Raw genomic sequence first — 17,221 nt, forward strand, 5'->3', positions numbered from 1 at the left:
GCAGCCGTTCAGGATATCAGCTTAAACATATTTTAGCAGCAACTGTAGCCTAAAGCTCTTTTTGAAAACAGAAACAGATAATGACATTTTAATAGTGCTATCAAGCTCATTCCATCCCTGTGGACCTCTGAAAACTACACTAAACTCCTACATTTAAGTTTATATTCATTACTTCTTAAGGTTTTTTTTCCTTATACTGTATGTATGTTAGGGAGGGTGAGTTGAAGTAAGGTGACAAAGTGTGTTGTTGAGGATATACCATTCTATATTATATAAGCATTGTGAGAGCTGTTACATTCAGTAGACTTCAGAAGACAGGAGTGTTGGAAAATAGAGTCTGTTGGAGCATTTACCTTCAGCCACTTTATGGCATGTATCATTTTTTTCTGTTAAATCTGTAGTTTCTCAACATAACATGGAAAAATACTGCATCATATAACGGAGTCATTTAAATGAGGCCCAAACAAAGACTGATGTAAGGTTAGCTGTGCTTCAAGTTTGTCTTGCTTATATTAAACTTTAATTTACAGCATTTAAACCATGAATCCACCTTAATCAGATCCTCCTTCAGATTATTTTGCAGATCATTTGGATTTCTATGTGATAAGAATACATTTGTGTCATCAGTAAATGATACTTTATGTAGAACACTAGAGGAATTCACAAAATCTTTTACAGAATGAAGAGGAGTGGCCTTAAAATGGACCCCTAGGAGACCCCAATTTTAGTTTGGGATTTGTGACAAAGCTTCTGAACCAACTAAGCACTGTGCCTCTTACACCATAATGTTGAAGTCTGCTTAGAAGAATTTCAGAGTGAATAGTGTCAAATGCTTTTGATAAATCAAGAATATTCCAATGCTGCAGTAAACTTTATCATTGGTTTCCATGGCTTCATCGGTTGTTATTGCTATTTTGGTAATCATTTCACTCATATAACCTGGCTCCAGTTTGCTTAATGTAACTATTAAATATGTGTTGCAATAAATGATTTTATGACAGCAGTGTTCCTTCAAACACTGTCCTTCAATGTTTACTGGTTCAGGAGAGGCAGACATACAGCTACAGATGGTTGTAACTGGCAACACAACTACTGCCAAGTCATTCCCTCTGTTAGACCTCTCTCTATCATCCAGCCATCAGTTTTCTTCACAGTTCAGACAAAAGAAAACACCAAGTTCTTTTTTTTTGTCAAACTTCAACACACTTATATTATGTGTCACACAGGAACACACTTTTCAGAGGGAAGCATGAGAGGTAGAAATATCAAACACATGTACAGCTTTCAGGTTAAGAAAAAAGCTTTTTTTCTCCCCATGGCAAATCCCAGCTGGCCTATGAGTGATAAGACACTGCTGTCTATGTCAAAGATACAGAGGGGCAGCTCTTCATTTTGCTCTTCTTCTTTTTTAATAATTTTCAGTGCTGGCACATCAGAATATGGTCTGGTCTTTGTGTGATTTGTGAAGACCGGAGAAAGGAGGGGATCTTGTCAGGCCACAATACTTATGGCATGTATCTTGTAGCTGTGAGTGACTGTGACCTTGGTTGTGTGTGTGTGTGTGTGTGTATTTCAGCATTTGAATGAGTGTGTTCTGTTCAGGTCTGTGCATCTGGTGTGTGGCCGTAGTAGCACAACAAACTCTTATCACTGTATGCCCTGTGCTGTGGTGGTGATAAGATAATATCAGAACAGCTACTCTCAGAGCTGTGCAAAAACATCCCTCTTCCTGCTCTCAAAACCCTGCTATCTCAGCCTCTCTTACTGCATCCCTCATCTTCTTCCAGTTCGTTAAAATAAGCCTCCCAAAAGGACCACTTTACCAGCTCCAAAAATCAGAGAGGCACCTTACCAGGATTCAAGGATCATGCACAAAAGGAATTAACTCCCTTTTCTTTTTTTTAATTAAAAAATTACAATTCATCAAGAAACTGAAAACTTGTTATGTTTATCTTAAAAAAATAGAACAACATACATCAATAATTAAATAAAGAAATCTATTTTTGGTCATGGGAAATGTTTGAGCTACTGTTGGTTGAGCTAAATTAGATTTTGCAGCTGCACACACAGTTACACAGTTCATGAAGGAGCCTTTAACTGATTCAACCTGAAAATGTAATTCCTCCTTTACCCTAAACACCCACTGTTCAGTTGGAATAGCTGAGGGAAAGTGATAGTGGTGCCTGTCAAATCATACTCTCTGACATTCTCTACTGATTTATTGCCTTTAGCCTCTGCCATTTCTAAATAAGTAAAATGCCCACAAACTGTAGGGCACCTGCAGATGTGTTAGATATCAACCTCAGACTGCTTTGCAGCTGAAGTAATAAAATAGTAAGGCACTGTTAAATAATAATGCACACATGCTGTAAGGGTCTTCAGTGACACTTTCTTTGATATATGTATGAGTTATGTTTTATTCAAATGATGTTTTACTGCCACTGCAAAGATTTACATGGACTTTAGAGACATTTTATATGGCAGAAATATTATATATTTATTTAATGTTAATTAATGGTTGCTTATTTACAAATCCAGCAGATACGGAGTGACACGAGCATTCATTTGAGGCTGTGTTCGTTGCCAACTGATGAATGTATTCACTCTTCTTTTAGCTGTTTCATGGTCTCCACCAACAACAGAGGAAAATGTCTCTTAAGCTGCTACATACTGCACTGTATTCACCAGCTAAACACTAGTTTTCTGTCTGTCACTTTGTAGTGGGCAGGTAGTGCACAGTGGGGTTTTTTTAGAGCTATTTTGGTTGAGAATGGCACTGACCAGTAAAGTAAAGTAGTCTGCTATAAAAATCAAACAATGAGCAGACAGACACTAAAAAGCTCCAGAGTGACGAGAAGAACATCAGAGGCTAACATATTATGACTTTTTAAATCTTTGTTACTATTTTTATTATTTCCCCGCATTCTTATAAATAATCCCAATAACTTTGTAATTTTAAATTCATTTCTAGGGTGACTTTGTAATATCAGATGAAAAAAGAGTCTCCTGGGTAACTCTGGTGCATTAACAACAATAGTTATTAATGTGTGCTGTCCCTGTCAAAAAATAAATAATAGAAGAAAAAGAGTTGTGTGATCATTCTCGTACGTCATTGTTAAAAACCTGTACTGAGCCCACAGAGCTGCAGACTGTCAGGACAAGTTGAACGTTGTCGTGAAACTCCTGCCAACTAGCGCGGTAAGGAAGGAAGGAAGCAGACAAAAACAATTTAAAGTTACTCTAAATGAAGCAATTGTGAGTTTAAAAAAAAGGGGATTTTTTTCCCTACAGATAAGCTAAAGTCCGGCGCAGCACTTTAATCCAATTCGTTCTCCTTTACGACCTGACCGTTCAGGTGTAAATGGTGCGAATCAATCATGCAGGCACAATGATTAAGATGGGTTCTTTGTCGGATTATTAAACCTGCCTCAGTCTGGATAGGCTAATTATACACTACTTAAGCATAGTGAGACTAAACCTAAGTTAAACAAATGCAGATTTCAACAGAATTACTCCGTTTCTGTTAGTCTTCATATTTATTTGGGCATTTTTTGACATGGCCACGCTGAACTGTCCGAACAATGAAGCTCTTACTGAGAGATAAGAGTCATTAAAAAATGCCCACAAGCACTTTGTGCCTTCTCCCCTCTTATTCTCCTCTGGATCTAAAAGCTGCTAATTTAATAGAGTAGATTGATGAGTTTAATCAGCTGAATACTGACGAAGGCCTTTTATTGGATAATTGAATGTGCAAATAACACATTCTATTATGGCCATTTTAGCAGAGAAAAACACAGGCGCAGATCAATACACATGGGAGGGAGCGAAAAGGACAGGACAGTACGCCTCCCTCTCATGGCTCTTACATTCCACCTTTAAATTGCTTAATGAATGTCTGCTGTCAGGCAAAATTGAATGGAGTAGTCATGTTAGGTGAAAGTGCACCAGAATCTTCTATATATTTACCTTTTTATCCCTCTACTTAACTCATTTCTCCCACATACTGTACAACCCTCTTTCCATCCTTTTTCTGTTGATCTAATTTTGCCTCTGTCTGCGACTCCCTGTCCATCACTTTCTCTGACTGTTCAGACCACTGCTCTCTCATATTTTTCTTCTTCTAACTCTTTAATAACTGCAATATCCGTTGCTCTCTGTTGGGCTAAGTGGCTTAGCCTACGTCTTTTATCTCCTTGAGTCTACCAGAAAAAAAGAGGAAAAAAAAGACAGGTTTTTCCACTTATCCCTTCTAAGCCCTCCCTACCTCATAGATACCAATTTCCATATAGCTATACACATTTCCCTCTATCACTCTGACAGAGCAGCTGGTGTGTGTATCACTGAGTGACTCAAGTGTGTGTATATGTATGTGTGAGCCCAAAGACTTGCAAGTGTGTGTGGGTGTGTGTTAGTGTTAGTGTTAGTGTAAGCAAGAGGACGTGTTCAAAGCCCCGACTCTTTGTACTGCTCAGCCCCCTCATCCCTCTCAGGGTCGGCAAGACCTCCAGGCCAATCTATTAACAATACAGAGAAGAAGGAAGTGAAGGGGAAAATATAACAGTAAAAATGAAAAGTGAGCCTCCCTCACTTTCAACTCCCTTGTTCCATTATTTCCTATTTCAGTGATCTCAAAGCCAAAGAAATAAAAATGAACATGGGAAAAAGGGAGAATGTAAAGGCAAAGAGAAAGGAGGTGCGTAAAGAAAGGAGATGCAAAGATGAGGGAGGCCAACAGTGGGACGGGCGCCACAGAGAATGACAGAAGAACTGAAAGAGGGTAATGAGAAAAGGAAGTGTACGTAGATGCAGGAAGATTGCACTCTCCTGTGGTCATTGTGTGATCTTGGCCCTGTTCCTTATCTAATGGAGCCTGTCTGATCTGTTGTGCTGAGGCCCGTCTCTCATCTCCACCAGGTGTTGAGAACAAAACCCAGAGCGCGCCTCAACATCATCTCAAAACTCAGAGGATCAATTCTCTTATGGCTCAAAACACAGACAGAAATATAACTACTATCCAGCCTTGACTGGCAAACTACTTGGAAGAATATACCTTCTTCAATCTGTAATCCCAATCATCCATACCATCCATACGTATATATATATATATATATATATATATATATATATATTTATATATTTATATATATATATGTATATTCCAATTTCAGGAATCTCTTTCCTTTGCAGACTAAATGTGATGAAGGTCAACAACAGATTTTAGTTTGTGTTCCCTCGGCAGAAAAGGAAATTAATAGTCACATGATTTGGCATTGCACATCGATATGTCTTCACATATAGTATATCTTTAGTCAGGATCTAGGGGACAGCTTTTGTTTTTCACAATCTGTTGTGCTTTTGAACAATGATTCCTCATTGAATAATTTAGAGACTATATACTTAGCATGCATTACAGCAGCCAAGAAATTGATCGTCCACCATTGGAAATAGTCCCACTCTGTCTCAACAGTTGACTGTTTATCTGCCTTTTCTATGTATTGTTTTGTTTCCCATGTGCAAAAATTCACTTGGCACATTGTTCTAATATTGAAGCCTTTGTCCTCCCTTTCCTTGTTATTTCTTTTACGATGGAGTTAGGATTTTTTATATTTTATAGGCTGTTGGTTTTTCTGCCCTTCTCATAACTTCTTTCCTCTTTTTTATCTTCCTTCTGAACTCTGAGGTATAAATTTATGTGTCGGTGGTGAGTTGTTCAACTTCTTTTCAAAACAGCTTTAATTAGTCGCAAAATGTAATGAATGTAATGTAATGTAATAAACAGTATAATTACATAACTAATCACATTACGACATATACACCCTTACATGTGTATATAATGCGCGCGTGTGTGCATGCCTGTTGTGTATATGTATCTTCCAGAGGCTAAATGCTGATCTGTCTCAGTGCGTCTATGATCCTGAGCCCACGCTTGTCTGCGCATGTGTTTACTCTCAAGGCGTTTTGGGGAACAAAATAATAGTGTGATGAATAGGGTGTGGAGAAACACATTACAATGTCAAGAGCAACATCAACAGCAATGGTGGCCAGCGGACTGGGAGTAAACAGTAGCCATAGGGTGAGTCATCTATCTGAAAGCAATTACACGCCAATGCACTATTACAATAACCAGTGGTTACATTAAATAACACAGTGGGGAGCGCTGAAGAAAAAATAGTGAGGATGGGAAAAAAGAAGTGTGAATGAGTGGGCACAATGAAGGCATTGATCGCTTGTTAGAATAAATATTACAGTGTAGTATACAATCATTTTAAGAATGAAGAATGAAATGGCTGGAACAACAGCATTGAATGTTTAGAAGTGGTTTTCATATAATAGTCTTTAACTTTGCAGTAATACAAGTTTTGGTGCATGGTTACTGCTGAGTGACTATAATAAAAACACTGCTGATTAACAACCATGGAGACATCAAACATGCTGTGGTAATGGTTGTCTGCTGCAATCTGTACTTTATCTTAACTGACTGAAGACAAAGTGCTGACCAGACTGATGCTTAGTAATATCAAAGTGATTGTTGCGGCTGCTTGACAGTCATAGTACGTTCTTGTGGTAGAATACAGACCATTGAGCGACTGTGTGTAGTAACCTCATCTATCTATGCAACAGTGCTTTATAATAACTGTGCATCAGCTGTCAAGAACATTATAGGAAGTAGGTAAAGCATGCACATGAAAATAATGATCTAGTGTTAACTTCTAGTCCTGGTTCTGTTTGTGGTAACTTTTTGCAAACAAACAAGGAGCTGCAAAGCATGAAGTCGATATGGACTGACAGGTAAGCATGTAGTCACTACTTTTCTCTCTCAGAAAATGCATTCAGAAGTAGTTAAGTTTTGGATTCAAGCTAAAATCACACATCTTCTATTATGAAATATTGTGGTTGTGTCTGTTTTGCTTTCACACAAGAAACAAAGACGTCTGCTTTGAAAACGCACTTAGATCCTTTTCAGGTAATTTGGGTCTGGTTGTTAAGGTTACTGATGTGTGGAGTTTGATTAGCTGCTTTTACATTCCGAAATAAAAAAGCGAACACATCAGAGTTCATTTTAGTCGCACAGAACCGGTCAGGTGTGAACGCGCCCTTAATTATACAACAGAGACCACCATTCATGATGAGTGTGTTTGTGTCTTTATTGCTTTCTCTGCTTTGCTGTTCTTGATTGACAATGCCTGACAAAGATTACTGTGAGATTGAAATGTTGCTTTGTGTAATTAAACTAATTGGGTGCTACAGTTCAGTAGCAGTACAGTATGTGGATGGATTGTTTGTCATGTCAGCAACATTAAGACACATTGGGTGTGTAACTTAAGATGTGAAAGCAGTAGTTATCAACAGATTCTGTATTCCAGATGACACACTTCTAGATACTGTACTAGCGTGGTGCTTAATGTTTAGAGCTGAGTGCATGTTTACCTGCACAAAACAAAAAGCAGAGATTAAAAAATGTATTTTCATTTTAAAGAAGAGTATGCTTAAGAAAAATCAAACCCGACTGTGGTAGTAAATGTTTTAAATTTGGAAGGCCTGAGAGTGACAGACGAGGTATGATAAATCTTGTACAGTGTGGCAGGAACATTGCCTGTAGTGAAAGTACGTACCGTGCAGTGGTTCTGCTGCTGCAACAGGGTGGGCACATCTCCTCCAATGGGCATCTGCTTGGCCAGGTCCTCATCCTTCATGCAGATCCACCTCCACAGCTCCTCCAGGAGGCCCAGCAGACGAGACCAGCGCTCAGCACTCGCCTCCAAATGAGCTCTGCCGACGTGAGCATGGAAAATGTTAGCATATTGTTTGTGGCACCCGTAAAGAGTGTATACTATAATACAATACAACCTGGATAGGCCACTACTGAAAAGTCAATATAATAGATTCTTATGTAGCATTGTTTTTTTCCCTTTGTATAATATTCAATTTAAATGTGTTTATATAGCACCATTTCATACAAAAGTAATTTACTAGTACTTTACTTAAAAACAAAAAAAAACTATTGTTCTTTAGTTTGACTTTGAAAGAACACAGCTCTGGAGCAAGGTGAAGTTCAGAATGAAAGATGCATAAATACTGAATTCCATCTCAAAAGACTCTGAAAGTGCTTTATGCACATAGAGGAGATTTCCACCTTCTGACTGGAGAGATCTGCTGGGGTTATAAATTGATGATATGTCTGAGATGTACCGTCGAGCCAGAGCAGCAAGTGCTTTGTACACCAGAAGGAGGATTTTGAATCATATTCTGAAAGCGACAGGTAGCTAGTGAGGGGTTTGGAGGACATGTCAAGGATATGTCCTTGCAGGTTTGCAATAATATAATATATCTTTGTCACAAGTGCTAGATAGTCATATTTGAGGGATCATTGTTTCAGTGTGTTTATGTATATTGTGTGTATATATAGAATATCATTGTCCAGTACAGTATATCAATATTGAAATTTTGTTAATATCGGCATTGGTCTTAAAAAACAGTATTAATCAGGCCCTAGTTTAAAGCTTACAGATATTAAAGCTTACAAAAAAAATCACAATAAAACCTCCATTAAAAACAGCTCTCTGATCACTCAAGGGAACTGACCCTCTGAAGTTCATGTTATTTGTAAAAATGAACACAGCTGGTTGCTAATTGTGTGGGTGGTAGCATACATGGAATATGTGTTGATAAGCACTTTTGTTTTTCTCCTCTCCTCTGGCCATAATGTATCTGAACACTGTGTGCAGAGACCTCCCATTGCCGCTCACAGATTTAGCCTTAATTACACATGTACTGTAATTAAGGCATAATGAGCTGTACACAATCAACTCACACGGCAACTCATCTCCCGCAAACACACACTCTGACTGATCTGTAATGCTCCGTCTCTTTTTCCTCTTACTTGTTTTCCTTTGAACAGGTTCGGTCCTATTATGTCTCTCAACTGCTTGACCTGAACTCACCTCCATTTCTTCTGTTCTGCTCAAAGCAATCTCTTTTTGACGCAGAATCCTTTCCGGCACCTTCTCTATTTCTACTGGTGTAAATTTCCTCTGCAGCATTTTTAACCTTTCCCCCTGCCTCCGTGGCTTTGTTGTGCTCCTGTGCTGCCTACTTCAACCCTCCCTCTCCCTCTTTGTCTTTGAACATCTCCATCTGGCCCTGTCAACTTCACTTCCACCTTCACTTTCTTCACCCTCCCACCCTTATTTATTCATGCCCAGGTTGTGGCTGACTGTGGCACTGTCCTTAAAAGTTTATGTGTCACAGTAGTATGCAGATCCTTTTGGAGTTGTATTTCACCCCGTGCTCTACAGCAGACATGTTGAACACAAGGCCAATTGTATCCATAGAGCTGATCAGAAACTCACCTGCATAAATGCTACACAGTGTGCTGACATCATGCATGATTTCCATTAAATCTTGTGAATCATGCACCATGATGAATGGGACTTGGTTTTCTTTTCATGGGTTGAGGCTGTTGGCCTTGGAGTAGTCCAAACTCTTGATTTGTACTCCATGTACTACGTAGAAACATTTTTAGGCCTCTTGGAGATTGAGGGCTTGGTGTTTGAGATTGGATTGAGTGGTGCAACCTTGAGTTATTGTGCTTTCTGTTTTTGGTTGTTTTGTTTTCTTATTTGGTATGTGAGAATCACAATCTCTCTTGGAAATGAACTTCTGCCATGTACAATTAACTTTTTGATTAAAATGTTGAATTGAGGCAGAGACCAATTTGAACCTGCTATGATCAAGATGTAAGGTTGTTGTTTTTTCAAGAATTCAGAGCAGCAAAAAAGCAGAACATTGCTTGGGCACTGAAAAAGGGAAAAACAAACATTTTCTATTAGTTGAAGTTCCACTCACCGGATGTTGGCTGATTTGGCCTTTAGATCACTCCAGCGTTGGTTCATGTCATCCAGCCTGTGTTGGAGGAACACCGCTTCCTCTGAGCTGCCCAGAGCCTTGACCATCTTCGACTTGTTCCCGTCCACACTCTTGTAGATGTCATTATGGGCATCGATCTCAGCCTGGATGTCCTTCAAATACACAGACGAAGAAAAATGATCAGAAGTGATTTAGAAGTTCTGAGCAAATGCACAGTCAAGGACAGCAGTATGTTTAGAACACAAAATCCCAGTATTGAAAGTCACACTCGTCTTGGCTGTCACAGCTGATTATACATGAACCCAAAATAACGCTGGATTTTGTTGCAAAGACTAGTCTAGAGGGACTTCATGCCACATTGCATGCAACATTTCCAGAGGGTAGAGAAATTACATTTTCATGGAAAGTCCTCAAGCTACTTTTTGACTATCAAGATGTTCTTCTAACTTCTAACCTTTCACTGGCTTGAAAGACCCATCCCAACCAGGAGCAACTCCCTAAACCATGTCTGCCTCCATGCTAAGGGCTACAGCAAAGCAGGCTGTGCTAAATTTATGCTTGGATACAGTATGATACACTAATGTACTGCTCTGCTATTCTAAAATACTGTGTATGTGTGTGTGTGTGTGTGTGTGTGTGTGTGTGTGTGTGTGTGTGTGGCTACAAGAGGCCACCGCATTCAATACTGTGACAAAGCACGATTTTAACATTTGTATGTATGTGAGCTCTATTACACAACCACATCTCAAAGGGTGCGTGTGAGTGTTTGTGTGTGAGGGCTCAATCACATGGGGGGAGGGGGGGGGTCTAACGCAAGCAGAAGATCCTGTCAAATGTTTTATTTTTAGATGCGTAAAACTGCTCCATTTTCTCCTTCTTCTCTGTCTCTCTCCACTGGGACTCCCCTCAGTTTGACCCATTTCAACTGCAGATAAAGACACAATTCCAATTCCATATAGATGTGTGTAATCCTGCCTGCAGTGCAGACAAAGATTTGCAAATGGAACCAAATTAGTGTAGATGAGAGAAATGTAACGAGACCAATAGCCCACAATAGCATATTAATAAAATAATAATGTTCATTAGTGTGTGTGGAATGGCCCCGGCTTTAGTGCCTCATGTTGTTGCTTGTGTATCCTTCTAATTGTGGCATTACAGATTGAAAATTATGCTATTAACCAAGTTTAATTTTTACAATTACTGCAAATGTGTTTAGGATGTGCTTTAGGATAATACAATTGTGTTGTGTTTTTATCAGTCTTTGTGTTATTTTAAAAAAAAACAATTATAAAAAGAGGTTAAACAGAAGATTGATCTTAGTCACCACAAATCTGTAAATTGTCTTCCAAGTTAATGTTCCTTCATTAGATATAATAGAGAATGATTTTTTTCAGACAGTGTGTGTGACAGTGAGTGTAGGAGGACAGTAATGGAAACTTGGAGAAGTGGCATTTACATGGTACTACAGTGATTGTTAAATACCAGCTGAATCACACAAGTCACACATAACGACACTTCAATACACAAAATTGATTTAAGGAGGGAAACACATGGGATACACAAACAGCGGATGCATGTTTAATGCACATGACAAAACATGTGGGCTTAACATACCTAATTTAAGTGGAACATGTGACATTTCAGCCACTCTGTAAACTGCTTCTTTGGACAAGTGAACAAAATACAGTTCAGCTACAAAAGAACCAAATCACAGACAAAACAACTATCAATTACCACTGCCACTCGTGTCACAGTGCAGCAATTTACTGAATGCCAATAGACTTTTCACAAAGGCTGAAGCAAATCCCTCCACTGTGATCTGCAAAGATAATCACCCGCTGGCTTTTTGACACCAATCAAATGCCTCTTAAAGGTCATAGAGGAGAGGGAGTGACAGAGAGAGAAAGAGAGAGACAGTTGGATGGACAGACAGGCATATAGGCAAAGACAGACAAGTATAGAGAGAGACATACAGAAAGACAGAAGCATTCTGCCACTGAGCCAGCTGGCTGCATTTCAAGTCATTACCCAAGTGCTTCCTTTTTCTTTTTCTTTAGCACTTCTTCTACTTCCACTGGAAATAAGACTGACTGTGTGCACCCACATGCACATACGACACAGAAGGCACAGACTGTGTGGGTATACAAAGGCACATGTATTCATTTATAAAAGCCCTCTTTAAACTTCACCCAGTGAAAGACTACCTTGAGGCAGTGGTTTATGTATGTCAGTGTGTATCCTGAGGTCCTTAAGTATGATGACTAATCACTTTCTTTCTCTCTCACTTTCTCTCTCTCTCTCACTTTCTCTCTCTCTGTCTCTCTTTCTCTCTCTTCCTCTCTCTCTGTCTCTTCCACAGACACCCACCAAGAAAATGTTAGTGTGGCACAGGTCACAGTGTCTGCTAGCAAGGTCTCTGTTTGCCATCATTCCATGTTTTATTTATGGGTTATTGATAAAACATTAATTCAATATGAAATTGTTGATCTTGTATGGGCAGCATCTCGATTTGGCAAGATGAAAAAGTAAGACTTTAACTTTAGAATAATTATGAAGATTGTGGAGACTGTGAAAACATGTCTTGCAGGACACAAATCTCAGCTAGAACTCCCCTAAAACACTACTTACACACACAGAGAGACAGAGAATTGTGTGTGTGTGTGTGTGTGTGTAAAGGCAGCAGAAAGGTTAATGGGTTCTGGATCTCATGCACACTGTAATGAATGATGGAGATTTGCTGTCTGTGAGCTGCTTGAAGTGCAGATAGGATGTGACAGAGTCTCCCACGGAAACTGAAGTTACAACTACTACTTGGAGCTTTATGAAGGATAAACGCATTAAACACACAGTTAAACTGTGGCTGAATAAAACAAACAAACATAAACACTGTCCTGTTGATGATCACTTTGCCAAAAACAAGTGTTTCACATTGACAAATAACTATGATCCTTACTGGGCTTGGCCATGTTTGTCTTCAGCCCTTAATAACACAATTACTGTAAAGGTTTGCTTTGACAAATTACATCCAATCCAAGGCTCTGGGTCTCATTCTACACTAATTCTCTCTCTGCATGGTAGCCCTCCCTAATAACTAGCAAAGCAGACCAGAACCGATTATTCCATTTTAATGAGTCCAATAATGACTGCTCAGACCTCATAAAGCTGACTACATTAGGTCCACAACTACAAACACAAGGGGAGGTGGAGAATAAATGGTGACTGTGTTTGTATTCATGCTGTGCAGTGCGCATGTTTGTTTAAAAAAGAAAAAGAAAAAGAAAAAAAAAAGGAATTTAAAAGCTAGTGTGAGATCAAGGCCAAGCTGACATCAAACTGCTCCCAAAATCAATAGATATACATATACCTGTTCAAACTTTCTTAGCAGCTCCTGCAAGCTGGAGCTCAAGCCAATCATATTGGAATGTGTGCTCTGGCTTGTCCCAGTCCCTACATCTTCTCTGCTGTCATTCAGGTGGAAGGGCGGTAAGGAGTTGGCACAGACACATAAGTCCTCCAGTGGTTACGGTCAAAACCTTTAAGCTCTGGGCTCAGATCAATACTAAATCCAAAGTATAAACAATCACAAAGAAGCCCAGCACTTGTAAAAAATTCAAACACAATGGGGTCAAATCCAGGTTGCAGTCCAAAGACCGGCGATCTACACACTTCACACACCCCTTGGCAGCACTCGTGCATGCGTGCCGGTGTGTGTGTTCGCCCAATCCCGCTACATGTTCGTAGCATCCTCTTCAGGAAGACAGCTAGGCTGAAGGGTGGGGGACAGCTACCCTGCAGTCATGCTTCAGAGCTGGGGTTTGAATTATCAGGACGATTGGAGCCACTGGAGGTTTAACTAAGTGGTGGCTTGAGGGAAGAGGCTGACGGCACAGCACCTCTAGCCAGGAATGGGGCACTGAAACTGGGAGGGAAATCCAACAAATCTTGGGTGGAGGTCTGCAAAGTGGAGATAACGGAGTGTCTTGAGGGACAGGCAGGCTGATGTAAAAACGCACGACTGGCAAAGAGGACGGGTTCTGGCTCTCTCCTTTAACTTTGCTATGCTTCCCTTCCTCCACTTCCCCTCTGGGCATGAAGGAAGCTGTTTACACGATGTCCGGCAGTCCAACCCAGGGCAGGGCCAGGGCGTTTGTTCTCAATTACTTAGATAAAAAGCACTCTATCCCTACCAGTCACACAACCCTACACACTTCAAGAGGGGAGACAGCAGCACAAAGAGGCACATGGTTTTCCCTCTCATTCCCCAGAGCAAAGGTAGCAGGGGCTCAAAGAGACAGAGTCACCTCAGTGTCTGCCTTGCTACCCGCCCACCGGGTCTCCAGCCCCGGTCTGGTCTCGCTCTATCACACCCTCCTAATCACTGCCATGACTGGGCCACTTAGTCAAAGAATGCCTTATTCTTTTTCTGGAGCTCTGGGCCACGTGTTCACAGAGAGAGCTGCCTCAAGGCTCGGCGTCTCGATCCTGGGCAGGGAGTCTGACTCGCCGGCCCGTTTTGAGTCGCAGCTCTGACGATTATCTCTTTGCCTCTTGAGACGGTGAAGGAGGAGAGGTTGATCCGTTTGTCATCCCATCCTCTCTCCCCTCTGGGGTGAGGAGACTTCTTAAAAAATAAGTTTCTTCATCAGATTTTTTGTTCCCTCAGGGGTCACACAAATGGCAAGGCTGGTATCCCCATCCCGCTCTCTTCTTCTGTTGCTCTCCTTCTCTCTGGCCACTAGCACCACTCTTTCACACAGCTGTTTATTATTTTAATCAGTATCCTCCCTTTCCCCTCCTCTCTCTCTCTCTTTCCCTCTCTCTCCCTGCCCTAAACTAACTCGACACACTACACACCCACTTCCTGAGGCCTGCACAGGAGGAGAGCATGGAGGAGAGAGGAGTGTTTCTAAGAGTAAAGTAAGATTTACAGACCGAATTTTCTAGTGAAATAAGGCCCTGTATTCAGTGTGAGCAGCAGAAAAAGGAAGGCTGCAAGATGGAAGTGACGAAAATGAAAAAGTAGGCCGAGTGCAAGAGCAAGGTGACAAAAACAGAGGATTGAAAAGAGAAAGGATGGCTGGTTTTAGAAGAAATAAAGTGAGGGCAGGAGGCCAAGTGTGCAGAGCTCCACCGATGGAACCTTCTACCTGTCTAACTCAGTCAGGAGCAATGAAAACACGTGGCTGTTTTGTTAAAAGACTAGAAAAAAGAAAGCGATCAGAGTTTGGGATGGTTGGGTGACTGGGTGTCAGGAGAGGGAAGATCTAATCTGCACCACAAAAAAAAATATTATTCATGCATTTCAATCAATGAGCAAGAACCTTTTCTTGACAACTCTTATTTAAACTTCAACTCCTAGAACTCAACAAAGCCTGAAACAGTTCAGATCTAACAATCAATCTGTATATCATCAGCCTACAGAGAGCCGCATTAAGCAAGCCTTGAAATTCCTACAATAGAACAAAGGGTGATTGCTTTGAAGTCTATAAATGGTGGGTTATAACATGGTTGTTGACGCTTGGGTACCGGCTGTGGTCTTTAGGGCTATGTTAAAGAGGTACGAGCATCACATTAAAATGCATTCCATACATTAAACCTGTACTCCGATGTGTTTGTGAGTCTGTGTGTGTGTGTGTGTGAGTGTTGGCATTTTGAACAGAAGGGTCGACATGTGGTGTACATCAAAGACATGCAGACAGATGGCTGTCAAGTGAAGGGAAAAAAAGACTAAATACAATACAATGTTGCATATTCATAAGTGAGTCTTTGAAGTGCGCTTAGCTAATTAAAAATATTTACATACTCCATGCCCTTAAACAGCAAATTTGGTGTATGCCAACAAATATATGATGTTTGAGGGCTTTCTATTGAAGGAAGTAAAACCCAACTAGTGGGAATTAGAAATTTAACAAGCATAACTAATTCAACAATGAGTGGAAACTGAGATTAAACAAAAAAAAGGAGCGAGCAAGAAAGATGAAACAACCTTTTCATGAGCTATTTTAGCCTATTAAGGGACTGATACTTTATGTTTGTATGAGAAGAAACTCCAAAACTGTCATTTACAAAAACATATAATTATTAAATATATGAACACACACGCAACTTGGGGGGTAAATGTTGGGCTACCTAAACTAAGTGGATTAGGGCCATTACAGAGGTAAAAATGTAACACTTCCAGTCTCCCAGGCAAAGAGTGTGGAGGACAGAAAAAGACTGAGCAGAGAGCAGCAATGCTGTGTGTGTAACATTTATAATGTACAAGTGGAAGATGAATGAAAACTTATCAGAAACTGTGAGAGCATGAGAGAAAGTGCTTGATAAATGGAGATAAATAAGAAGGAAAGTGAGGGGAGGGAGAGAGAGTGAAGATAATGTTTTAAAAAGAAAACAGGCTCCTGTGTGAGAATTAATTTTTCAAGGTAAATCTATTGACAATTCCCAGCGTGGATTACAGAGCAAGAAAGCAGTGTCCAACATTATTGTGAAACATTACATATAGGTCAAAAAGCATGAAATAATATATATGAAGTTCACTTGTGCTGCCTGTTATTACCGTTCTCTATATCACAACTTTGGTTGCTCTTCTTGTCTGATTGCATAGGCAACTGGTTGCACCAGTGTTTTTGTGACTGACTCATCCTTTCTAGCCTAGAAATCAGACAAGAAGTTGCTTTTTGGTTTTTTTTTGGCTACACAAATCAATATGTTTTATGTTATTTAATTTCACATGTTTTAACAAGCCAGATAACGTGATTCTGCAGTTCCCCTCAGCTAAACCGAGCATTGTAGCATCTTTTAGTTCATTGTTTTACTGTAGGCAACCTACCTGCCCAGCACTGAACCACAGACAGACAACGTTAACAAATGGCCGGTGATTATTTAGCCAAACGAGCCATATAATTCTCTCAGGGCTTGGTGGAGACCAAAGCAGAGATAAAAGGAGAGTGAACATTAAACTTAAACCACGGGCAACTATTTTTGAACGCATTTGAACTTAATAACGTGGTAAAGTTATGTTTGAAGTTTGTTCTACTGCCCCCAAGTGGCCAAGTGGAACAGCTTTGATTAATAATTTAGGCTGTGTGTGTGAGTGTGATAGAACATTATAAAAACAAGAAGTCAAGAGAATTTTGGTTGAGTTGTGCAGCTTTTAAACACCAAGAATAAAATGAAATAATCCATTAATACAACCAAAGCTCCAAAATCTCGTTAGTCATTCTTCCAGTTTTGTACTTCTTCTGACCAGCTGCGAATCACAGTGAACATTTTATTCTCCCACTAGCAGAACTCAAAGAGACCAATTTGTACGAAAGGATGAAGCCCAAGAATACAAAATGTATACTATATTTGG

The 17,221-nt window shown here is 40.0% G+C and overlaps 1 protein-coding gene across 2 annotated transcripts in view; it reads right to left on the reverse strand.

Annotated features, from left to right (window-relative positions):
- Positions 1-17,221, reverse strand: part of utrn (utrophin) — a 178,977-nt gene that overhangs the window by 61,961 nt on the left and 99,795 nt on the right. For both annotated transcript variants that reach the window (XM_053337172.1, XM_053337171.1), the window contains 2 exons: positions 9,847-10,019; positions 7,614-7,770 (listed from right to left, as the gene is read on the reverse strand). In XM_053337172.1, coding sequence (XP_053193147.1) covers positions 7,614-7,770; positions 9,847-10,019 — 330 coding nt within the window. The remainder of the gene's footprint in view (positions 1-7,613; positions 7,771-9,846; positions 10,020-17,221) is intronic.

This window comes from Scomber japonicus, chromosome 17 (assembly GCF_027409825.1).
Source record: "Scomber japonicus isolate fScoJap1 chromosome 17, fScoJap1.pri, whole genome shotgun sequence".
In the NCBI taxonomy this organism is placed as follows: Eukaryota; Metazoa; Chordata; class Actinopteri; order Scombriformes; family Scombridae; genus Scomber; species Scomber japonicus.